The sequence below is a fragment of the Panthera pardus genome, unplaced genomic scaffold (assembly GCF_024362965.1).
Source record: "Panthera pardus isolate Hobbes unplaced genomic scaffold, ASM2436296v1 HiC_scaffold_3, whole genome shotgun sequence".
NCBI lineage: Eukaryota > Metazoa > Chordata > Mammalia > Carnivora > Felidae > Panthera > Panthera pardus.
This window is the reverse complement of record NW_026526876.1, coordinates 30234853-30260063: the sequence shown is the minus strand read 5'-3', so window position 1 is coordinate 30260063 and position 25211 is coordinate 30234853. Positions and strand designations below refer to the sequence as shown.

At 55.1% G+C, this 25211-nt stretch overlaps 1 protein-coding gene across 1 annotated transcript; it reads right to left on the bottom strand.

Moving 5' to 3' along the window:
• Positions 1-1592: 1592 nt before the first annotated feature.
• WNT9B (Wnt family member 9B) lies at positions 1593-23726 on the bottom strand. Its single transcript, XM_053892901.1, has 4 exons — positions 23608-23726; positions 5578-5834; positions 3248-3513; positions 1593-2407 (listed from the first exon to the last, which is right to left on the bottom strand). The coding sequence occupies exons 1-4, from the start codon at positions 23682-23684 to the stop codon at positions 1934-1936; spliced, it is 1074 nt and encodes a 357-aa protein (XP_053748876.1). The 5' UTR covers positions 23685-23726; the 3' UTR covers positions 1593-1933.
• Positions 23727-25211: the final 1485 nt, after the last annotated feature.

The window sequence follows — 25211 nt, the reverse complement described above, 5'->3', positions numbered from 1 at the left end:
AACCCCGGCACTGCCGGCCACGGAGTCGGGGTGCAGATGGTGTATGGGCGCATTGGGTCCCTTCTTCCTGCCCGTGAGGTCTCTGCTGCCTTATGACGAGGGCCGAGGCAAGGCGGAGGCAGACTTGGGGTCTCAGAGGAACCAGAAGGATGGGGCTGGCAAAGAGAAAGTCTCCGTGTGGTGGGGGAATGGAAGAAACGAGAAAAGCAGCTCTCTCTCCTTTTTGTTCTTCTTGCCAAGATGTGGGCCAGCTGCCTGGGTCGGCAAAGTCAGTCCAGGGAGGGGGTCTCGGGTAAGTTTGGCTTTTCATCAGAACCTCTGCAGCCAGAGATCCTTCCAGCATCTCACAAGCCGCCTTGACCCGCCAAGGCTAGGGCAACGTCTCACCCTCGGAGATCTCAGGGAGCCCGGGGCTTCTTCCTGGGCTCACGCTGGTGGTTTCGGAGCATACAGCTGATTCTGAAGTTTCCGTTCAGCTGCAGGTCAGCAACTCTAGGGAGAAAGGAAGCTGACGGAGGGCGCGGCAGGTCGGCAAAGCGGCCAAGGGCTTCCCGATGGAGGTCACTTCCTCCTGGCTGGCCGTGGGCCCTGCTCTGGGGAAGCACTCAGCTTCCAGCAGAGTGACCCCTGAAAGGTCTTGGTTCTGAACCGGAGAGAGTGTGCGGCTAAGTGGGAACCCTCAGCCTGGCGGGTCCAAGGAGCGTGCGAGTGTGTGTGTGTGTGTGTGCGCGTGCGCGCCTGTTTATATGTACCAATTACTCTCTCCTCCTCCCACACAGGGCCTTGGAAGGTAGCACTGGAAGTGTCCACAGGATCAGAGGAAATTAGCAAAGTGACTTCTATTCCTCAGGTAGGAGCCAAAGTGGGGGCCATCAGTAAGTGACGGGGGCCCCCCAGGAGCCAGGCTTAGCGAAGACTTCCCTGCGCCTGTAACCCCAGGGCAAAAACCTTAATTAGATGAGTAGCTGCAAGAGCAGAAACGTAACCAGATTCGGGACTCTACTGTGTCACGACCGTCAGCTGTGTTGGGGCCTCACGGCACGGGTGGAGCGCAGCCACAGGGGAGCTGATCAAACCGGGCTTAAGGGGAGGCTGAGAAACGGAGCTCCTTGCGTCCCCGCCTCGAACCAGAAGGCTGTCACCCTCTCCTGCGCGGGGACTAAAAGGTCCACACCCAGAAAACGGCGAGGGGTCACCGTCTCTCTGTGCAACCTCAGCGCACCAGCTGGCTCTCCCTACCAGTCCTGCATTCACTGGTGCTCTTATCCAGCAGGGCCCAGTGGGTGTGAATAACTCAGCTCTCAAGGCAAGAACGACGCCTCAGTGCATATTTGAAAAGCCAAATCAAGTACACCGGGCTCCGGGGCAGGTGTCGGACTTGGCCTCCCTCGAGCCCAGAAAGCCTTCCTTTCTCCAAACAGCCCCTGCCACCTGGCCTTCCCCCACCCCCTGCCCCCTGCCCCCACCTCTAGCCCAGCAAAGCCACAGGTGGCAGAGCTGTGTGGCCCCCGGGGCTCACTGCCACCTGAGCGGGGCCAGAGGGCTGGACCGACCTGTCCCCTGCCAGGCTCCAGCCTCTGCTTCCGGCTGACACTGCCTCCCAGCTCCCTGCTGGCTGGCTGGCTCTAGGCCACTCATCCGAGGAACTGAGACAGCGAGGTGGTCCCCCCTCAAAAAACCCTCAGTCCTTCCTCCTTTGGTCTCCCTTATTCCCCCCGCATCCTTTCCTACTCTGCTCTCCTGCTCCAACGTGGTTGGGGACCCTCAGTTCCAGTCCCCCCGCAACCTCTCTTTGCTGGGTGTCGAGGGAGGGAAGGGCGGCCGAGGCCCAGTGGAGAGGACTGCGCGCCGCGTGCGCCTGCCTGGGGGGCCTCAACGTGGCCGAGCACCGCGGGGTCCTGGCAGCGCCCCCCTGGCACACCGGGCCGCAGGCCTAATGCTTGCAGGTGTATATGAGCTCCTCCTGCACGCACTGCTGGCACTCCACGTAGCAGCACCACTGCACCTGGCAGTGGCAGGAGAAGGCCACCAGGCGGCTCTGGGTGTCGTAGCCCCGGCCGCAGCACAGGCTGCTGCAGCTGGCCTCCCGGGAACACACCCTGCCCGCCGTGCCGGGCGAGTACTTGCTGGGCCGGCAGAAACTGGGCGAGTCTTCCATATAGACCAGGTCCCCGGGCCGCGGGGCCGGGCCCTTGGTGGGGCTGCCTGGCCGGGCGGGCGCCCACAGCTCCAGGCGGCCCAAGGCCTCGTTGGTGGCACTGGACACCTTGACAGCTGAGTCATAACGCAGTTTTAGCGCCTGGCCCGTCTCACGGAACGGGGCGAGCTGTTTCCAGCAGGTGCGCACGGCACAGGAGCCCGACACACCGTGGCACTTACATGTGGTCCTGAGGCCACTCTTCACTGCCTGCGAGGAGAGAGGGAAAGCAGGCGTGGTCAGGGCCATGGCACCGGTGTAGGCCAGTGTAGACCCCGTCGGGGGCGGGGCAGCAGGACGGGCAAGAGATGGGGGGAAGAGGGTGAATGGGACCCAGGCTAGCCCGCAGGCCACCTTTGTGCAAAGTAGCTCGAGGCCACCCTGCCGCCAGGCCAACGTGCCCGCCTGGCGGAGAGCAATGTGGGCCGGATCTCAGTCCCAGCTCCCTCCCTTGGCCCAGAGTTCTCGCGGAGTGGAAAACCCGCACAACTGAACGCGGCAGCCCTGGTTTACTCCGACTCAGTGATGAGGACACAGAACTCCATTTGCTAGAGAGCTTGAACCCTCGCCTCTCCCAGCCTCTCGTCCCGGTAGGCTTAGACACCTTTTACCCTCCAGTCCTCCCACTACTGTGTGTCCTCTGCTAAGTCCCTCCCCTTCTGTGGGCCTCCTCGATCGTCCCATCTGTAAGATGGAGGAAGAGGTGATGTTGCAAAAGATATCAAAGTTTTCAAACGACGTTGGCTTCCAGGATGTCCGGGAAGGACAGTCTCTGGCACGGGGACCCCTCTGCAAACAGGTTTCTGCCTCATCACGGCCGCATCCCAAGCCTGGCTCCCACCCACCGCCCAGCCCGCCGTGCCGCCCAGCACCCTTCCCTACTTCCCGCTACTTGGTACCGGTGTGCTGGTTGAAGGGGTGAAGTTCCTCCCGGGACAGCTCTGTGTGTGCGCTGAGGGGCACGGCAGAGGCAGGCCTCCTGCCGACCCGGCTCCCCGGCCCTGCACCCTGGCTGGGGCCGGGCTTCGGGCCTCCCGGCAACGTGCTCACCTTGATGCCCACGTGGGTGTTGTGAGCGTCTGCCCGTGCCCTCAGGTCTTTGCTTCCTCTCTTGGGCCCCAGGAAGTTGCTCAGGAACTTGGTGCTGTACTTGAGGTTGTCGCCGCACACGCCCCACTGCCAGGCCTGCCGGCTCTCCAGGCCCGGAGAATCATCACAGGTGCAGCGCTCCATGCGCCCGGCGCTGCAGGCCCGGGCCAGAGTGTGGGTGAGGGCAGCGGAGGACATTGCATACAGGAAGGCCGTCTCCTTGAAACCTGGGCCGGGCACCCGGAGGGGGGGGGATCCAGGAGGGAAGGGGGGAGAGGGGGGGTCAGAGGCTGCCCTTTGCCCTCTGAGGGCAGAAGAGCTGACGGTGGGGGGGGGGGCCGTGACGAGCCGGACGAGGGTCATATGGACCTGAGGATGTGGCCCGGGGCACCCTTGTGACACCCGCGCCTGAGACTCGGGCTGCAAGCTGCTGTCCTTTAGACGGAACTTTCAGATTCACTATGGAGCGTATGCCTGGGCTCCCAGGGCGGCAGACAGGAGTGCCTGACTCTACGGGACACACGAGAAGGCTGAGATGCAAAGAGAAGCGACTCGGCACCTGGTGAGAGGCAGAGCTGGGGGCCAAACCGCTGATCTCGACCCGAAGCCCGCGTGTGAGCCAGCTGGACCCATTTCTGAGGCCCCCGGTCCCCTGAAATATGCTCTGTGGGCTCCCTGCGTTTCAGGACGCCTCTGAAATGTCGCTCTCTGCTACCTACCGTGGAGCGGACCTAATGACGGAGTGACCCTGAGTCTCCCGCGTGACTTGCTCCAGACTGACCATCCCACGCCCTTCCGGGACGGTCACTTCTCTCGTGTTCTTGTGGGCCGTGGCGCAAACCTGCCCCCCCCCCCCGCCCGCTCTCCAGCGCACCTGGGTGCTGGCAGCACCCTTTGGGGAGTAGCAGCAGCTCCGTCCCAGGCCCTTCCCCACCACGGACAGCAGCTGGCCTCCCATGTACTATCACTGCCTTATTTCTTTTAAGTTTATTTATTTATTTTGAGAGAGAGAGAGAGAGCACAGGTGTGAGCAGGGGAGGGGCAGAGAGAGAGGGAGAGAGAGACAGAGAGAGAGAGAGAGAGAGAGAGAGAGAGAATCCCAAGCAGGCTCTGCACGGTCAGTGCGGAGCCCATGTGGGGCTCGAACTCACGAACCGCAAGATCACCATCTGAGCTGACGTCGGACGCTTAAGACTGAGCCACCTAGCTGCCCCCATCACTGCCTTTTTGTAAAAGCCCCTTGCTACTTGGTGACAGAGTCACATGATGACCTGTTTCCCCCGTGGGCTGTAAGCTCTCCAAGGGCAGAGGGGGTCTCGTGCAGCTCGGTGCCTCCGGCGTCCAGCACCGTGGCTGGCTCGCTGCGAGCCTCACCGGACACTTAGTGAACGAGGGGTGGGAGGACGCAGCGAGGAGGGAAGAAGGCCGGGTGTGAATGGAAGGGGAGGAGGAAACGATGGACCAACGGAAGCGATGAACAAAGTCACGGGCATGAGTAAGCACCTGAATCCGGCCTGTCTCAGGGTATTCGGCCAACTATTCCCTGCCTTCCACCCTTATATGTTCTTGCACCTTGTTTTGCGTGTGTGTGCATGTGTGTGTGCGCAGGAGGCTGAGGGAGGGGACTGGGGGGCCACCCAGCTCAACTGTGGGGTCCTCCGGGATCCAGGAATGGGCTGGGCCTCCTCTTTCCCCGTATCTCCCCTGCTCCTCCACTCCCCCCAAGCTGAGGGAAAGACTGGGCCTCATTAACTCCCAGGACTCTTCTCACTGGGACTATGCTAGGTTCACAAGGGCAGCGTGGCCTGGGCCCAGGGGCCAGGGGAGCAGGAATGGGGGCGTTGTCCCCAGCCCCCCAGCCCCCTCCTCCCTAGCCCCTTTCTCCCCAAGTGCCCTCCTCCTCCCCAGCCCTCCTCCTCTCCAGTCCTCCCCAGCCCCCCAGCCCCCTCCTCCCTAGCCCCTTTCTCCCCAAGTGCCCTCCTCCTCCCCAGCCCTCCTCCTCTCCAGTCCTCCCCAGCCCCCCAGCCCCCTCCTCCCTAGCCCCTTTCTCCCCAAGTGCCCTCCTCCTCCCCAGCCCTCCTCCTCTCCAGTCCTCCCCAGCCCCCCAGCCCCCCTCGTCCCCAGCTGTCCCTTCTCCCCAAGCCTCATCTTCCCTAGCCCCTTCCTCCCCAAGTGCCCTCCACCTCTGCAGTCCTCCTCGGCTGCCTCCTCCCCAGCTGTCCCTTCTCCCCAAGCCTCGTCCTCCCTAGCCCCTGCCTCCCCCACCCCCTCCTCCCCAGCACCCCCACTACCTCTCTTGAGCAGGCCTGTCCTCCCCTCCAGACTGCAGTTCCAACGCTCATGTCGGAACTGAAACTGGCACTCGAGCAGGCTGAGGTGAGCAGCGTCCTGCAGGGTCTCGGCCAGGCCGGGCTCCCTCCGGCAGAGCTGTTTCTGTCGGCGGGACAGCTTCAGCAGGTCACACGGCTTCAGGTGGACCCCGCTCTGTGCTGGGGCCGCAGCAGTGCCCAGCCCTGGGAAGGGCGTCAGGACCTCCCGCCCGGTCAGGCTAGAGAGAGCAAAAGAGGGAGCTAGTGACCCTCAGGGGTCATGATGGGGGAAGGGGGGAAGGAAGACATGGGACAAGCAAGAGGAAAGGGACCTCCTAGGGGGCTTCATTTATACCCTGCTGGGAGGCAGGCCAGCCCCATGGGGTATGTGCCCATTTCACAGAGTAGAAAACCCAAGTGCTTGTAACAGGGTCTAGTGCCCAAGTTTTCCAGATGCCAAAGTCTCTGCTCTTGTTACCCATTCTATGTCCCAACTTTGCCCAATCATAAAAATCATCTGGGGTGCTTATTAAAAATACAGATGCCCAGAATCTACGATTGGCAATTCTGACTCTATTGGTCTGGGGCGCAGCCTGGGAATCTGTATTTACTATATACCTTGGGCGGCTTCTATGATCAGGAAAGTTTGGGGAAAAAATTCATGTAGCGTGACTGCTGCCTGGAGGGTAGAGCCATGTTCCTAAGAGGGGACAGGCGGACAGGAGTAGATGGTGGGCAAACACTCAGCAACTTCTCTGAGATCCCTCTCTCCCTTATGTTATATTGCTGCCCATGTAATCCCATGCCGACCTAGCCTGTTTCCATAATTCCCAGATCTTCAACCATCTGGCCACTCAGTGCTTGTTACAATGGATCCTTAGGGAATACCTGGATGGATGGAGGAAGGAAGGAAGGAAATAAAGAAGGAAGGAACAGATGGATGGATAAACTGGCCGATGGGTGGATGAATTTCCATCAGGCCATCAGCCTCAGTCTTGCCATTCTACTATATCTGAAGTTCACGGATTCTGAAGTCAGGCTGCCACTTCTTAGTTGTGTAAACCTTGAAGCCTTGGTTTTCTCCTCTGGGAAGTGCAAAGAGGATCCTTTCTACCTCCTGGGCCTGCTAGGAGGACCGTACGGAAAGTACCCACCACAGTGCCTGGGACACTCTTGTTCCCCTTTCTGCCGGTTAGAGTTTCTCAAGATTCCTTCCTCTTGCAAGGTGCTTTATTCTCTAACCTGGGCAGAGTCTTCCCTTTGTCCACATAAGGAAACAGTTTTATGAGGAGGCAGTGACTAGCCCGAGCCGTACAGCAGATGAGCAGCAAGGCAGGGACTACATTAGAGTTCCTTTTCACTCTCCCCAGAAGCTCTCTGAGACGGTTCTCCTGTTGCCTATCCTGTACCCTGGTGGTCCTCAGCATGGGTAGAATATATACCATTCCAGACCCAGGCTAGAGGAAGCAGCCGCCTTCTGGAACACGCCAGCCTCATGGCCAAGATAATGAGCAAAAATGAAACCAGGTGATGGCTCCTAAAGCTCCTGCTTGGATGTGGCCCTTGTCACTCTTGCTTATACGCCACGGCCAAGGCAAGCCCTGGCCCAGCTGCATGGTCAGAGAGGCACATACTGGGTGGAACCAAGGGCCCAGCTCTCCTGTTTAGAGCCACCTGACCCAGCCAGGACATCTGGCTGGATGCCACACTGCCCCAGGGAGAGTGTGGGATCTGGCCAGGCCCCAGGTGCCCCCAGAAAGCGCCCGTAGATTCTAAATCCATCAGATGCAGCCAACCCAGTGTGGAGCATATCTCCGAAACCCCTGAGCAGAGACAGATGCTATCAGGCTCCTCCTGGCCCAGCCTGGCCCTAGGCTCCCCTGCTAGACAGGGTGAGGGCAGGGACCCGTTAATCATTAATCTTGGGGCAAATGGGTAAATTTCCGGCCCACTAGGTCTACACCCAAACCCCTCCCTGCAGCCTGGCAGGAAACCCTTAGAGCTTGACCCTTGGCAGGTCCAGATGTCAGCTCTAGCTGAGGAGGCCCCACCCTGACTGGCTTCCAGTGTGAAGGGCGCAAAGGGAGCAGGAGCCATCTAGCCCCTCACATGTCCTCCTCCCCGCAGCAGGTGCTGGTGTGCGGGAAAGCTGCTCACACTGTTCCTGTGTGTTGGAAATTGGGACCTCCCTTGTAGCAGCTGATTGACAGGTGAAAGAACAAGCAGGGAGTGATGGCAGTTTGGACCAATGGGGCTGTGCATCCTTCAAGGCCTGTCTCAAACGGCATTCTAAGAACAATACTATTATATCATTATAGCTATATGGTACCTTATATCTTATCCTATATAGTCTATATTATTATCACTCTTTGAATGCTTCTTACTAAGACCTTTAGCTTGCAGACATCTGTTGAGTTGGCTACCCACTGCTTCTTCCCAGCTACATGGATACCATGGGGTCGGCCATTTCATACCACATGACCTTGCTGCTCTGGCCTACTGATTGGACCAATGAGGAATCACATGACCGAAGCTGGGCCAATCAGTCCTTTCTCTGGGAATTAGGAATTGGAATGACGAGCGCATACGGTTGCTTTCTCTCTCTTCCTTTCTTTGGGCAATGGGGCCTGTAACTCAGGAGATAAAAAGAGGAAGCTGGCCCAAAGAGAGAGAAAAAGAAAGAACCAAACACATAGAGGGAAGCAGAAGTGAGAGTGGGAGGGAGAATTTGGGGAGATTTTCAGCCCTGGCCCCAGAGTCTTCCTACAGGCAGCAGTGTTCTTGCCTTAGACGCTCCTATCTGTAGTACAGTGTCAAGGCCCAGAGTTGGCTGTCCAACTAAGGATGCTGTCACTGATCACGACCTTCTGACAGCTGTGGAGTACCAGCATGGCCTCACCTGCACTTGTGAGCCAGGCTCAGCAAACACCCTCTCCCCCATCCATAGGCACCTATTTTTTTAAATTTCGTTTAATAGGCCCTGTGATTGATGGCCCCAGAAGTCCAGTATAAAGTCGGTTAATTTTATTAGCAGTAATGACACTTAGTAGCGATTAATGGTCAGGAAAGGCAGCCAACCGCATAGAGGCCTCAGGCCACAATGGGCCCTGGTCTGCCCAGGGCTGCTCTCAGAGAAAGCTCTCTGGCACTGCCTTGGGGACCCCCACAGGACCTAGGAAGACAGCTGGGAGGTCTTCCAGGACTCAGTTTGCCTTTTATTTATTTTCTGTGTCGGGGCTGGGATCCTGTTTCCTTGGACGAGACAGTGCCAGGACATCAAATCTGGAAAACACCGTATTTCCTCCGGTGTGTTAGTGAGCTATCCTCCACATGCCCTTCCCTTGGCAGCTACTAGGGAAGGCTTCTTCCCGGACCTCAGGAGCATTCCAGGCACTGCAGGCTCCAGTCTGATTCAGGATCTGTGGGCATGATCCCCTCCCCTTGAAGAAGCCACATTCCCCGGCACCCCAGGCCCGAGAACCCCACCCACCTGCCTCTCTGCAAAAACTTAATTGCCCACACGTCAGTCGGGCCCCATGAGAGTAAGCCGTACACCCGGAAGAGATCAAGTGAGCCTCATCAGTCTTACGAATTCAGACAAAATTTGTTTTCATAAAGATACTGCTCTGTGGTCAGGTCAGATGCCATCAGCCACACAAGTAGTCAGTGTTCTGAGCTGAAGAGCAGGGGCTGAGTAAGTTGTGAAGTTGCTAGCTGCTCTTCTGGGCTGTGGGACAAGAGTTCCTTCAGGCTTCTGCCTAATTCACGTGGTTCTGAGCCCTCTGGGACCACACCATCCCGCCCCCCGCTGTATCTGCTTTAGCCCAGCTGGTCTCCCCCATTCCTGCTTCCAGTCGGGCTCCTCAAGGCGGACTTCCAGCGCCTCTTCTCTTGTCAAGAAAGCAACAACCCCATGTGGCCAACTCCATTCCCCTCCCTTCTTTGCGTCCAGCCTGTGACTCTCTGCTCTCTGTACCTTTAGCCCAAAGCCCTTAGTGTAATAATAAGGCCACAAGCCCCCACCCCTACACAACAAGATGTCCCTGGCTTTGACTCCAGAGCATCCACAGCTACTCCCGGGGCCACCCTGTCTCCACCCAGCGTGGGAAAAGTCAAGGGTGCCCCTGGGGACTTCATCTCACCTACCCCCCCCCACCCCCAGGCCTCCTCTGCGCACCCCGACCCCTCCTGCCCTGGCCCTCCTTTCACTCTCTAGTGCTCACCCCATCCACAGTTTTGGCTGAAGCTGCCCCATCTGGGATGACCTTGAAGGAAGGAAAAGAAGGTTCTCCCAGGACTTGGAGAAAGTGTCCCAGGAGACTGCTTTCAGTTACCTTCCGCAGGACCCCAGTCACCACTAAACCCCAGAAAGGAAATGGAGCTCACCCTGGAACGGTCACCCACCACCTGCTGGAGTAGAGGGACCCAAGGATCTCAGGCCCCCAGAGCTGTTCTGGCCTGGGTGGCCTGGTCCCAGTCTGCCCACACTCACTGGTGACCTTGGGCACATCCACTCTGCCCCTGAGCTCATCCCATCTAACAAATACACACTGACCAGTGGGAGACCATGACCGGCCCAGACTGCCTGGGTCCCAGTCCCACTTCTGTCTCTTACTCGTTGTGCCACCTTGGGCGAAGCACTTCACCTCTCTGTGCCTCATCTATAAAACACAGATAACCACAGTACCTACCTCACAGGGTTGTCAGGAGGATTAAATGCGTTCACTTTTGTACAGCTCTTAGAACAGTGCCCAACACCGTAAGCTCCAGGCAAGTGGCACTCTTGAGCACTCGCTATGTGCCAGGCGCCAAGCTGGCTGCTGGGACCTGCTCCCGCCCTCGAGGAGCTCACAGTCTAGAAGGAACTTGGTTGCACTCAGGAGTACTCCAGACTTTCCCAAGGCCCCAAGAAGCAGAAGAAGGAGAAGAAGGCTTTGAACCAGCCCAGCTCCCCATGGAACAATCAGTAGCTGCTCGGGGATCAGAACTCTTAGCTCCATCTGGGTGAGAACCTGGCCTTGGCCAGTCCTGTCCTGCCTGTAGTAGGAGGCCTGGGGGTGGGGGTGGGGAGGAGGCAGAGGAAGCTCCCAGGGAGCACCCCTGGCTAGCTGGGGAAGACCTGGCAGCTGTAGTGCATTTCCCATCACTTGGGGGTGCTCCAGGCTCCATTCTTCCACCCCCACCCCCACCCCCACCCCTGTTTCTGGTTGAGAAGTTTGATGGTTCCAGGATGTGGGTGACTGAGTGGGTGGGTAGTGTAGGACAAAGCTGGCACTTCCCAGGGCACCAGGTAATGCCAGCCTGTCTGGACCCTTCGCTGGAGGGGTCAGGAGCTGTGCCTGGCACCAGGGACCATGCCAACTGTGGGCAGCTGCCTGGGAACCAGGAAAGCTTTGCCCTGCCTGAAGCATTGGCCTTGGCCCTGCAAAACCCCATTAGATGCTCCTGATAACAGGCTTCCGCTGCAGGGCCATTTGCATGGTAAGCGTTCCCTTTGAGCTTTCATCCCAAACATCTCAGCCCACCGCTCCCAGCCCTGACTAAATCCCCCTACACACACGCGCGCACACACACACACACACACACACACACACACTCCCCACCCCCACCCTGTGCTCTCCACCACCCATCTCTTCCCAGTAGGGGAGGGTTGCTGAGGGCAGTGCCTGGCCCAAGAAGAGAAGGCATAGGGGCTCTGACAGTCCTTCTGCAGAAGGGGGGGGGGGTACCTTCAACACCCAAGCTTCTCTCCCCACTTCCGGTCAAGCTGCGTGAACCCACCCTGAGGACCGAATCTGGTCACCACCTCCCCGCTAAAGCTCATCCCCGGAGCCGTGTCTCCCAGCCCAGCCCAGCCCTGGCTCAGACAGAAAAGAGCCTGGCCCAGCTGTGGGCTTTGTCTCTCCAAGAACAGCTCCACTTCCTGTTTTACAGCCACAGACCCGGCTGCCCGCTGAGGGTGGCATCGGGGAGACGTGTGCTCAGAGCTAAGTGGGCAGCAAGCAGCCCATTCAGCAAGCGCGCTTTGCATCTCAACAATCTCGGGTATTCAGAGCTTGGCCAGTGCAACATCTGCGGAGGAGATGCTTCCCCCTCCTCCTGACTCTCTCTCCCTCTCCACTCCGGCTCAGGCAGAGCTGGGAAGGGGGAACCTTCGTCCCTGGTGTGCATGGGGCAGGCGGCACAGTGGCCGTGGAGGGTCCCCTTGTGCAGAGGACCCCCTCAGGGGCTGAGGTCAGGAACGTCTCCCCCAGCTCCCTGCCTGGGTGCAAATGCACACCATTTGAGTCGTTGTGGTTTAAGGCTGGAGAAGCCTTTTGAGATGGCCCAGGTCCAGAGGTTCTGCCCTGAGGACTCCTGGGAGGTATTCCAGAGGCTTCTGGGGGCAGGCAGGAGGGCAAGGGGTTTGCCAAGTGTAGGTCTCTGCTTTGCTCTGTCTGGTGCCCTGGGAGTTCATGTAATATTTATTGTCCAAGGTGACCCACTGGGTTCACGGCGGGACTAGGACTGTGCCCCGGGTCTCCTGATTGTTTCTGTCAAGCCTGGCAGTTTCTGCTTTCAGTTTCAACATAGCACTTCAAGGAAGCAAAACTCAGTCACCACCGCAGCAAATGTCTAGGATGAAAGGAATACAAGACAGGTTGCTTTGAAAGGAAGGCAATCTGGTCAGGACTCCTCTGAGCCCCTGGGCAGCTAAAGGGAGGAGAGATGTATGCTCGGTTTCTGTTTGGCTAAAAATCAGAAATAAAGCTTAGAGAAGTGGCCTGCCTATTCATACTAAAGTGTGAGAGTCTGATATAATTCTAGTGCCTGAGAACATACTTTGCTAGATAGAAGGAAGATCAAAGGAGAGGGTCTGGGATCATGAAGAAGCTAAAGAGAAAGGGGAAGCCTGGAGTAAGGAGAGAGGGGGTAGAGAAAAGGGGTGCTAGAAGCTTTAAGACAGGCTCCCCCAGCTTCTTGGGTTCACAGGCCCAGCCCTGACCCAGGGGAGGAGCAGTTTAGGGAACATGGGACGGAGGCTTTAGGGAAAAGCAAGTAGTCGTTGAGTCTCTCCTTGGGGCGAGCAACGCCCCCACCCAGTTCTGCCCACCATGAAACCCTGCTTCCAGGGTTGGGTAACTTCGGCCAAGTTATTGAACCATAGTAAGTTGACCAACTAACCAGCTTGGCAGGCTCTTGAGGGGTCACCCTCTGCCCCACGGACAGGCAGGCAGGCTCAGGCCGGGCTGGGCACCCTGGAAGGGCCAGACCCCTGGGGGAAAGCCCTGCGCGTGATCACTGTGTGAGGAGGAGAGTTCCACTGTTCGCAGCCTGCTCCAGGAAGAGATGTCCATTTGTCCCCCCGCAGGGCCCAGGGATGGTCCACACCCCACACCTCCCCTCTCAGCTCCAAGGGGAGCAGCAGCCTCCCGACCTGGTGAAGGAGCCACTCCCTAAGTGTGCCCAGGGAACCCCAGAGTGGTCAGGACAGCGCTCGGGATGAAGGTGTAAGGGGCTTCCTCGGGAACAGAGCAGGGACACCCCCCCCCCCCCCCGCCGGGGCAGGACCAGAACAACTTCCCACCTTGGACTGTTCTGGACTCAGGGCCAGCCACGGCTGTAGCAGGGGGTCCCTCCCCTCAGGGTAGCAGGTCTTGGCTACCACAGTCCGCTCCATGCTGGAATGGCTCCAAGCCCTCCTTCACGCTGTAACCCCTGCCTGGGACGCCTCTCCCAGTCCCAAAGCCCTCCCGGATCCCCTGGACTCTTTTATGGCCACGGCCCTTTTCAACACTTGACTCACAATGCAAGGAATAGGAAAGGTGATCCTAAGGCCCCGTCCATTGCCAGCATGCTCTAATGCTTATCTGCCTCCTCCAGGAAGCCCTCCTTACTTGCCAGCCCCATCTCTGTCTCTGTCTCTCTAACCATCCCCTTTCTTTGTCTTCTCTCATTTTTACAAATATAACACCCTTAGTTCTGCCTGGTTGACACTTTTTTCTTCCTCCTCACAGCTGCAGACAGGTCTCTCCAAGTAGGCTGTAAGCCCCTTGGCAGAGGTCCTGGTTTCTCATAGCCGGCGGTCCCCCATCCCCAGCTCAGATCCTCTACCCCAAGCGGGTACTCCTCAGACACCTGAAGGCCGCATAAATCCCTTAGATGTCCAACCCCAGGTGGGGCGTGTAGCTCCAGGCTGTCCCTCAGCCTGCCCCGCCCCCACTCCCACACCCTTGTCCTCCTCCCTGGGTCTCACTCCAAAGCTGCAGGGGCCACCCCACACCCCAACCTTCCCAAGCTCGGCCCTGCAGGCACTGGGAAGGCGCGGCTCTCAGACTCGGATCACTGATGCGTGCTCTCCCCAGAGCCAGATCTCAGGGCCCCCCAGCCTTGGTCAGTCGGACCCTGAATCCTCTGGCTGCCGGCACAGCCCCTGCGGAGAGTGGGAGAGCCGGTCTGTTCCCTCTCAACCTCAGTTCCTGGGGACGAGTTGTGCCAGGCAGCTGAAGCCTCCCTGTGATACCCAATGAGAACCAGACAAGAATTGGCCCAAATCTTTCTGATGCATAGGGGTACGTGTACCCCAATGTTTATAGCAGCGCTTTTAACAATAGCCCAAGTATGGAAAGAGCCCAAATGTCCATCAACTGATGAATGGATAAAGAAGATGTCGGGGGTGCCTGGGTGGCTCGGTCGGTTGAGTGTCCGACTTCGGCTCAGGTCATGGTCTCACAGTCTGTGAGTTCGAGCCCCGCATCGGGCTCTGTACTGACAGCTCAGAGCCTGGAGCCTGTTTCGGAGTCTTTGTCTCCCTCTCTCTCTCTTTCTCTGCCGCTCACCTGCTCCTGCTCTCTCTCTCTCTCTCTCTCTCTCTTAAGAATAAATAAGACATTAAAAAATTAAAAAAAAAAGAAGAAGATGTGGTTTATATATACAATGGAGTACTACTTGGCAATGAGAAAGAATGAAATCCTGCCATTTGCAACAACATGGATGGAACTGGATGGTATAAGTCAGTCAGAGAAAGACAGATATCATACGTTTTCACTCCTATGTGAAACTTGAGAAACTTAACAGAAGACCACGGGGGAAGGGAAGGGGAAAAAGTAGTTTCAAACAGAGAGGGAGGGAGACAAACCATAAGAGACTCTTCAATACAGAGAACAAACTGAGGGTTGATGGGGGGCGGGGGGGGGGGCAATGGGGGATGGGCTTTGAGGAGGGCACTTGTTGGGATGAGCGCTGGGTATCATATGTAAGCACTGAATCACGGGAATCTACCCCCAAAACCAAGAGCACACTGTATACACTGTATGTTAGCCAACCTGACAATAAATTATATTTCAAAAAATAATAATAAATAGAACTCAGCTGGCACAACCTCTAGAGGTGACACGTGCTAAAAGTTTACCACAGGTTACAAACCTTTATCCACAATTCCAACCCCAGAAAGCTCAGACGACTACAAACTTTGGTGCAGTTATGGTGAATTCATATGGCAGCGAGTCCTGACCTGAACCAAAATGAGAGTATTTATGGTCTTTATTTATCCCCACATGCAGATGTTTTTCTGCAAAAAAGTAAAGTGTCTGATTATGGGGTCCTGCCCTAGACATGGCATATGCATTATATTGTCTCTCTAATAATTAAAAATTCTTGAATTCTGACATGACCTGGCATTAAAGGGAATGTAACTGTCAAGAAAGCAGACCTTCTCTGCTCTCGCCCTAAAACCAGTCTCTCTAGAATTTCCAGGACTCTGGGGGCACCTGGCTGGCTCAGTGGATAGAGCATGTAACTCTGGGTTGTGAGTACAAGCCCCATATTGGGCATAGAGTTTATGGAAGGAAAGAAAAGGAGAAAGAAAGAAAGAAAGAAAGAAAGAAAGAAAGAAAGAAAGAGAGAGAGTGAGAGAGAAAGGAAGGAAGGAAGGAAGGAAGGAAGGAAGGAAGGAAATAATTTCCAGGACTCTGAACATGGTGGTTTAAGAATATTCTGGCTCTTTGAGACTCTCCACCCTCCCCCTTGGGTCTTCATCGCTCCAGTGAGGGGGTCTGTCCCATCCCCCAACCCATCTCAGCTGCCACCAGGATTCCCATGGAAGGCCCGCTGTGGCTGACTTCTGGAGTCTGAATGAGGCAAGTCTCTGCTTTCTGCTTTGTTTCTACTTCCCATCCTGACAGAGGCCAGGTCATGACCAAGTAGTGTGTGCTCAAGAGAGTCAAGTGTAAGCAGAAGAAAGAGCAAACATGATGGGGCAGAGGAAGGTTCTGGGGGAGAGGAAGGGCCAGCGAAAGGGAGAGGGGCTGCCCATTTGGACATTCACTGAACACCATGAGGCAATGCCAGGAACTGTGGGAGACTCAGCCAAAAACAGGGCCCCCAAGACCCTTGCCTAAAGGGAGCTATGCGTGAGTTGAAGACACAAGCACGTGGAAAAGAAAACGGACAACAAAACAAGAGTTTAAGACACGCAGTGCAAGAGATGCCCAGGGCATATGCCAGGTGAAGGGTATGGGTGATGGAATGGAGGGCCTCAAGGGTCAGAACCACCCAGAGGGAGGCAGACCTCGTCAAGCCCCAGGTCAACATGAGGCAGGGAGGACGAGGTTGGCTCTGGATTCTGACAAGCTAGAATTCCAGTTTTGGTGCCAGGCGACTTTGGGCAAGGCACTTGGCCTCTCCGAGCTTTGTTCCCCTCTCACCTATATGAAGATAATTATTCCAGCACCACCTCCTGGGATGTCACAGTGGTTAAATGAGATCATGCACATAAAATGCTGAGCACAGAAAGGAGTCACATTATACAATGACGAGGGCAAAGATGAAGGGAGAAAGGAACCGAAGAGGCTCCTTAACTTGGGAGGCTCTAAGACCAGATTGCTCGATTTCTTGAACTCCTCATACATAGACAGCATTTCAGCACTTTTATATATGCTCATTTAACTGTCACAATAACCCTGCAAGGTAAGGATTCGCCCATTTTATAGATGAGAAAACTGCGGTTAGAACAGTTAACTGACTTGCCCTGGGTCACAGTTAATGAACCTTTGGATAGAAGATTGGAATTCAATCTGTGTGACTCAAAGTCCAGTGCTCCTTACGCTGTGGCAGGGCCTTGGGCTGCCTCTCTCCCTGCTTAGGCTGATGCCACGGTGGGGTTCACCTTCACAGCACCCGGCCCACCTCCTCCCGAGCCCAACTTCTACCTGATCACAGAATCCTAAAGGCACCAGGCTCTCTTCCTTAGGGGGTTCCAGCCCAGGAGTCCCCCTGCCTTGCCTGCCCTCCTGAGCCTTAGAAAATCCATCACTATCCATGAAGAGGCTGGTTTGACCCTGAGCCCAGCGGCACAGCCCAACTTGGGGGGGGGGGGTTGGGAGGGGTTACAGCTTAGCCAGAGAGAAGCCGGCCTAAATTCCTTCCCCAAACACAATGATTCTTATCAGTGATGTTTGCCTTTCAATCCAACACCCCAAAGCAGTAAAATTTCTTCTACCCTTTCTTCCCTCCAACCCTGTTTTCCTCAGGACCCAATCAACTTCTAAAAATGTTTTCAAATGAAAACAATACCATCCAAATATAAAAAACACGTAGGAATACATCTTTTTAAATTATTCGCAAGAACTGCGTACTGAAAATTGCAAAATATTGCTGCAATACAATTTAAAAGCCCCCGATAAAGAGATACGCCTGTTTATAAATCAGCAAATTCAATATTGTTAGAAGATCAGTTCTTTCTATAAATTGATTTATAGGTTCAGGGCAATCCCAGACAAAATCCCAGCAGGCTTTCCTATAGACACTGACAAGCTGATTCCAAAATTTATGTGGAGGGGCGCCTGGGTCACTCAGTCAGTTAAGCATCCGACTCTTGACTTCGGCTCGGTCATGATCTCACAGTTTGTGGGTTCGAGCCCTGTGTCAGGCTCTGTGCTGATGATGCGGAGCCTGCTTGGGATTCTTTCTCTCCCCCTCTCTCTGCCCCTCCCCCACTCAAGCTTGCACTCTCTCTCAAAATAAATAAATAAACTTAAAAAGTGTATTCAAAATTTATGTGGAAACGCAAAGGACCGAGAATAGCCAAAACAATTTTAAAAAGAGAGAACTTGGCTTCAACACCTACTACACAGCTACTATAATCAAGACTGTATGGTATTGGCATAAGGATAAATATATAGATTAATGGAATGGAATAGAGAGCCCAGAAATAGGACCTCATATATTGAATCAATTAATATGTACCAAAAAGTGACAACAGAGGTGGCTCAGTTGGTTAAGCTTCTGACTTTGGCTCAGGTCATGATCTCACAGTTCATGAGTTTGAGTCCCTCATCAGGTGAGCTCGGGCCCCACTTCAGGTGACCCCCATTTCTCAATCTCTCCCTCTCTGTCTCTGTCTCTCTCTGCCCCTTGCTCACTTGTGCCCCCCCCCAAAAAAAAGGAAAAAAGAAAGAAACAATAGACATAAGTGTTAAGAGCTTAAACTATAAAGTTTCTAGAAGAAAATATAAGAGGAAACGTTTACAGCCTCTGAGTAGACAGAGATCTCGTGGATAGGACACGAAAAAAGCACAGAGCACATAAGAAGACGAAAATTGTACTTCCTCAAAATTAAGAACTTATATTCTTCCTAAGAAAATAAAAAGGCAGGGGCGCCTGGGTGGCTCAGTCGGTTGGGCGTCCGACTTTGACTCAGGTCATGATCTCACGGTTTGTGAGTTTGAGCCCTGCGTCGGGCTCTGTGCTGACAGCTCAGAGCCTGGAGCCCGCTTCAGATTCTGTGTCTCCCTCTCTCTGACCCTCCCCCATTCATGCTCTGTCTCTGTCTCAAAAATAAATAAACATTATAAAATATATTTTAAAAAAAAGAAAAGAAAAAAGCAGGCCACAGATAGGGATGAAATATTGCCGATACTTTCTGACCAAGGACCTGTATCCAAAATATACAAAGAACTCTTACAAATCAATAATAAAAAGACAAATTACCCAATGAAAAAGATAGCCAAATGATTACCATGTACATGAAAAAATGTGCAATACACCATTCATCAGTGGGAAAATGCAAATTAAGACCACAATGTGATAGCAGTAAGTACCTATCCACTAAAATGGCCAAAATTAAGATGGACAGGGAGGCACCTGGGTGGTTCAGTCTGTTAAGCGTCCAACTCTTGGTTTCGGCTCTGGTCAGGATCTCGCGGTTCGTGAGTTCGAGCCCCATGTCAGGCTCTGCGTTGACAGTTCAGAGCCTGCTTGGGATTCTCTCTCCCCCTCTCTCTCTGCCCTTCCCCACCTCAAACTAAGTAAATAAACATTTAAAAATGTTTTTTAAAAGATGAACAATAGCTGACAAGAGTATGGAGTAATCGGAACGCTCATACATTACTGTGTGAAACAGTATCGTTCACTTTGGAATACTATTTGGCTGTTCCTTATAAAGTTAAACACAGGCATACCATACGACCCAACAGTCAGGCCCTAGGTATTTATCCAAGAGAAATAAAAACATATGCCCGCATACTTACATGTACACAAACGCTTACAGCATTTGGAATAGCCCCAAGCTGGAAACAATACCAATGTCTCTCAGCTGGCAAATGGATAAACAAATTATAGTATATCCATACAGTGGAATACTACTCAGTGACAAAAAAAAGGGGGGGGGATGTCCTACTGATATGCCTAACATGGGTGAATCTCAAAAGCATTATTGTAAGCAAAAGAATTCAGACACAAAAGCTATACCCCGTATGATTCCGCTTGTATGAACTTCAACGGGCAAAACAAATCTATAAGACCAGAAGCAGAGAAGTGATGGTCTGAGGCTGGTGGGGGAGGGTTGATTGCAAAGGAGCCTAGGGATCCTTTGGGCGGATGGAAATGTTCCATTTAGTAGTTGTGGGGTGGGCACACAGGGTATACATCTGTTAGAATCCAAACTGTGCACTTAGGATGTTTGCATTTTACTGTATGTAATGTTGATGGGGGGGGGGGGTTAGGTTTGTGTCCTGCCTCTTAACAATGATGACACCTCTACAACCCAAGAAGATGGTTGGAGGGCCAGCCACCACCCAAAGTGAGCCTGTACAGGCACCCAATCAGGCCCTTTCATTCATCGTCTCAATCAAGCCTTGCATCAGTCTTTAAGGTAGGTATTATATCACCCATAGCTCAGCAAGGTTAAGACATTCACCCAGAGTCGTACAGCCAGCAAGACAGGAGGCTGGGATTTCAACTCAGGTCTAGCTGATTCCAAAGCCTGTGCTTTCATAAACTTCTCTGTATCATCCCTAGAGAGGAAAGAAACCCAAGTAATGCAGGGATCACACATTTTAAAAGGCACCCCCAAAGTCAACCAGGATTTGAAAAGGTGCATCCACAGGAACGACTTCTGCTTACAAAGCCACTTTTCACATGATACAGTGCATGTTCATTTATAAAACACCACACAAGTTAATATTTGCAGAATTTCCAAGCCATCCAAGCCAACATAGAAGCTCTTGAGTCATCCTAGACTTCCAGGCCAGGTTCAGCCCATTAGAGTTAGGGAACCACACGGCGCCTGGGTGGCTCAGTCGGTTAAGCGTCTGACTTCAGCTCAGGTCATGATCTCACGGTCCGTGAGCTCGAGCCCCGCGTCGGGCTCTGTGCTGACAGCTCAGAGCCTGGAGCCTGCTTCCGATTCTGTGTCCCCCTCTCTCTCTCTGCCCCTCCCCTGCTCGTGCTCTGCCTCTGTCTCTCAAAATTAAATAAACGTTAAAAAAAATTTAAAGAATTAGGAAATCTAGGACCTCCAGGTGCCATAGACCTTGGAGGCAGTGACCTAAGTGACCAAGCAGGGGAGGGGGCTGCCCTCCACCTCTTACCCCCTCCAGCTCCTTGTGTCTGCCATTCCCCTGGATGGTCACACAGTATTAGCTCTGGAGACTCTTGCTTGGAGGGCAAAGAGCCCAGACTGGAGGCAGAACCTGGTGTCTATCCTGCCTCTATCCTGCTGTGTGACATAGGGTGAATCACTAAACTTTCCTGACCCTCGGTTTCCTTTAGGGAACTATTTACAGCATCCTGTATACCTTTAGAATGGCTCTGGGAATCAGATGAGAGAGAGAGAGGCTGTATGAGAAAGTGATTTGTAAACTGAAACACTAGTTATTAGGGCATTATCAGCATGACCACAATTCAGCTCTGGGTTCATACAAAAGCCCCAGAAGCAATTGCTGGCTTACTGTGGTTTGGGGGATGATGGCTGCCTCATTTGAAAAATGGAAATAATAATACATGACCTGTTTGAAACAGGGAGTTGGACCCCAGATGCTTCTGGGACACTTTCAACTCTTAAATCTATGATTCTATGATTTCAAAGACCCCAAGAAGATTGGCCTCACCTGCTCTCCTGATGTTTGAATTTTTTTTCTTTTTTTTTTTTTTAATGTTTATTTATTTTGAGAGAGAGATAGAGAGAGCAAGCTGGGGTGGGGCAGAGAGAGAGGGAAACAGAGAATCCCAAACAGGCTCTGTGCTGTCAGTGCAGAGCCCGACATGGGGCTCGCACTCACAAACCATGAGATCATGACCTGAGCTGAAATCAAGAGTCGGTCACTTAACCAACTAAGCCACCCAGGCGCCCCTGAATTTCCTTTTATCAAATGCCCAAACACTTCATCTTATAATCAGAAATGAGATTTCAAATGCAAATGACCTGGAGAAAGGAGAAGCAGATTGCCTCTCATTCTCACTATGGTGTGGATGACTGATACCAGATTCCTTCCAGAGAGCAAATTCTGATGGGAAGCTGGAAAATCTGGCCTGACTGAGTCACACTAGGGCTTCCTCAGTGGGAACTCAGGCTGAATCCTGTCCGGTCTCTGAGACTAAACACATAATAGGGCAAAGCCTCAGTTTTAGCTTATTCTCTAAGTATTTGTCCAGTTCCCCACACTGGGGTGGTGGGGGCTTGAGTCTATTTGGTCAGCTTTGCCTAGATGGGTTCATGACCTGGAAGAAGTGGCTCCAATACTCACATGATCCCTCTCAACCCCAACCCAGGCCTAATCAACCATGCCCTCCCACCCCGATTTCCAAGGCTGCCCCCCCTTCCCCCCCCCCCCCCCCCCCCCCGCTCACAAGTCTCAAATTCTACCCCTGTGCACTGCTACAAACTCCTTTCCCTTTCAAACCACACCAGCCAGGCTGGTCCAGGTCTCCTGGAGCCCCTCCCCTCTCACCCCATCTGGCCCTCGCCCCATCTCCGACCCCCAAACCCAGACAAACAATTGTGGAAATGAGCTGGGGTCCAAGAGGATGCAGGGACATTCGTCCTCCTGTTCTCCATCCCAGCTCAGAAACCCCTGTCAGGGCCGGGATATCAAGAGACTATGCCCAATCTCTATACTAATAATAATTGCTGGCATTAGTTGAGCATTTACTATGTGCCAGATACTGTCCTAGGTGCTTTACATGTACGAATGCACAGAATGCTCATACAAAATAGGCACTCTTCTCCTCATTTTACAGATGAGAAACCGAGACACAGAGAGGTTAAGTGACTTGGCCAAGAGCACACAGCTAGCAAGTAGCAGGATTATATCCTGCCTGCTGAGGCAACAACTGTGCCTTCAAGCCTGAAGTCATTGGCATACAGGTTGGTACACTGTTCTCAGTGCGGAAATAGAGCTCAGTTCTATCCAGCTCAGCCCCTTCTTTGTACAGATGAGGTCACCGAGGCCCAGATACTGGTCTTCCCAGGTCACCAGCAAGCTGAGCTCAGACCTAGGGTCTGGGCTGACCTGCCTACCCCCACCCATTATATTTCAGGAGAGGCCCCCTGCTCACAGCCAAGGCACGTTTTAACCAGGGGTCATGACCTGGAAATTAGCCCACAGCCCTTAGATGGGCCTGTGCAGGGACTTCTCAGATCCTTACTCGCCCTCTCTGGCAGGTCCTTAAGAACAGTCTGTGGCAGGTCACTGGCTTGGTGTTTCATTGCCTTCGCTTTAGTCAGACTGTAAACCTCACCCTGATTTGGAGTGAAGATCACAAAAAGTGACAAGATTAAAGTCACAGACCGTACACATTTGGAGCGAGCTGTGGGTGGAGGTCAGGGAAGCGCCTTGGCAGCCACGACCCCACCTCCCACCCAGGTCCCTGGGTCAGAGAAGGAGGGTCAGAGAGAAGGGACAATTGCCCTGTAACTCGCACTGCATTCAGCCGCCACTCCCGCGGCTCTCTCCCCAGGTGTCTCCCCAACTCTGATCCTCCTTTTCCAATCACGTACGCCTCCTCCCTTCTGACGCTCGGTCGTTCTCCCCGGAATTCACCCGACGCCGGGGCTGAGATTTGGTTGGGCTTCCCTAGCGGAAGGTTCCCTCCTGCATCTCCAGCTGACACTGCCCGGGGTCCGCAGGTCCGCGTCCCCCCGGTATCCGCGCGATCCCCTCCCCCGGCCGGGGTAACACCCCACCCCGCCCAGCCACGCAGCCCGCAGGGTCTCCATTCTGCAGGGGGAAGGGCAGAGAGAGGGTGGAGAGCGAGCCCGAGGCGAGGACTGTGGCTGGACGGAGACCAGGTTACAAGCAGACAGGGCACAGAGTGAGGATCCAGCGAGGGCATCAGAGCGCGCGGGAGGGACGCCTGGACCCGCAGGGACTGGGTGCGCGGGGAAGATGGGGCCGGGGTCCGAAACCTGTGCAGAGTCCGGGAGCTCGGGCTGGGGTCCGAGACCGCGCGCAGCGGGCGGGATGTGGTCTCGGACAGGGCGGGGTGGGAAGAGCGGCGGCGAAGAGGACGGAGAGTGGGACACCAGAAGGTGCGATCGGGGCCTGAGCGGGGAGGGGGGGAAAGCCAGAGACCGAGCTCGGGGCGCGAACTCCGACAGCCGGCCGGGACCGGGGCCCGCCGGGGGCTAAGGTCTGAGTTCGAGGTTCCCAAGGCGGCCGGGGCCAGCGGGAGGGAAAAGTTGGCCCCGCTCTAGCCGGAGGAGGGGAGGCCGGCGGGCCGGGGACGCGGGCCAGGGGCGCGGCGGGCACTGACCCGAAGTAGGCGGCGGCGGCGGCGGGCAGCGCCAGCAGGCAGAGCGCGGCCAGGGCCAGCGCGGGCGGGGGGCGCATGGTGCCGGCGGCGCGGCGCCCTGTCGCATCTCCTCGCGCCGCTCAGCGCTCGCAGCGCCGCCACCAGCCGCCCGTGGGGCTTTAAACCCGGGCGGGGCGGAGCGGGGGTGGGGGAGGGAGCGACGCTGGAGGCCCCCCCCCCGGGCGGTGAGCCCCCCGCCCCATTGGCCCCGCCGGCCTCGCCCCGCCCCCGTCGCGGGTGGGGCCGCCGCCCGGGGCCCGCCCCCGCCCCGCCCCCATCGTCCCGTCCCACCGGCCCCAGGTGAGACCTCACCTGCCGCCGCGCCCGCCGCGGAACGTGAAAGCCCCCCGGGCGTGGAGAGGCGGGGATGGGGGACGCGGCGGAGACCGGGGAGTCTCTGCATCTCCCCGCGGGGTGGAGGGAAGCGCAAGAGTCTCTCGCCCGAGGTACGGGAGTGGGGGGTCCCCTGGAGACGGGAGGCTCCTGGAATCCGCGGAGAAGCCGTGTGGTGTCCGCTGTCCTGCGAGGCGAGTGTGGGTCTCTCTGCCCGGCCCCAGGACTTTGAGGGGCAGGGCCGCCCTCCCGAAACGGGAGATCCACGTCTAATGGCTGGGGGACACCCCTGCTGTCTGGAAAAGGGAATCCTGGAGGGGCGTCTCTGGGGGGGGGGAGGGGGTGGTCTCTTAGGGCAGGGGTGAGGGGGAAGGATCCCTCTTTCTAAAAGGGAGACTGTGTCAAGGGCAAGGTGCACAGCGCGGGCCTCAGTGGGCGTCTGACAAAGTGCTGCTGTTCACTGGACAAAAATCCAGATTCTCTGGATCGTGGGGCAGGAAAAGCATGGGTGGGAATGGGAGGGCCGGGGAGGAACCTGCTTTCCAAAGTATATGGCTGCCAGAACCTCCGTCAAACAGGATAAGAATCTCCATTATTGGGCCACAAAGCTCTGTCTTGCTTATCCTTTTCCAAAGTTTAACCCCAGTTCCTCCAGCGAAGGTGCCGTGATCAAAGCAGCAGGTGACACGTCATGAGAGAGACATACTACCAATGACCCAAGCAAGATTTAAAATGCTTTTGAGGGTCTTGAACACTGGGTCAAATCAAGCAAAACAAAATATAACTTGCACCCAATGTCAAGATCTGTGCGTAAAGTTTCCCAACCCTCAGCCACGCGTATAGAACATCAGGTGACAGTGACCTTGGCTTTGCCGTGGACACCAGTGTCATGGGGGCCTGGGAGACTGGTGGGGAGACGGCAGCTTCTACGTCAGGCAGGATTCACAGAGGAAGCCCCTGCCACAGTGAGCCTCTCTGAGCTCAGTTTCCCTGCATACTGAGTGGAGGGATTAGATGATCGATGATCTTTAACAACTCGGTCAGTCCTCTCAGTTCGCATGGTTCTGTTTATTGAGGTGCACAGCCCAGTGTGCTGAGTGGAGACCTAGAGTCAAATCATGTAAAATCTCAAACCCTGGATATGAAATGGAGATGATGATGAATATCTCACAGGACTTTTGTGCAGAGAAGTATGATGCCAAAGGCCTCTCAGGGGCTAGTGGGTTGTTAAC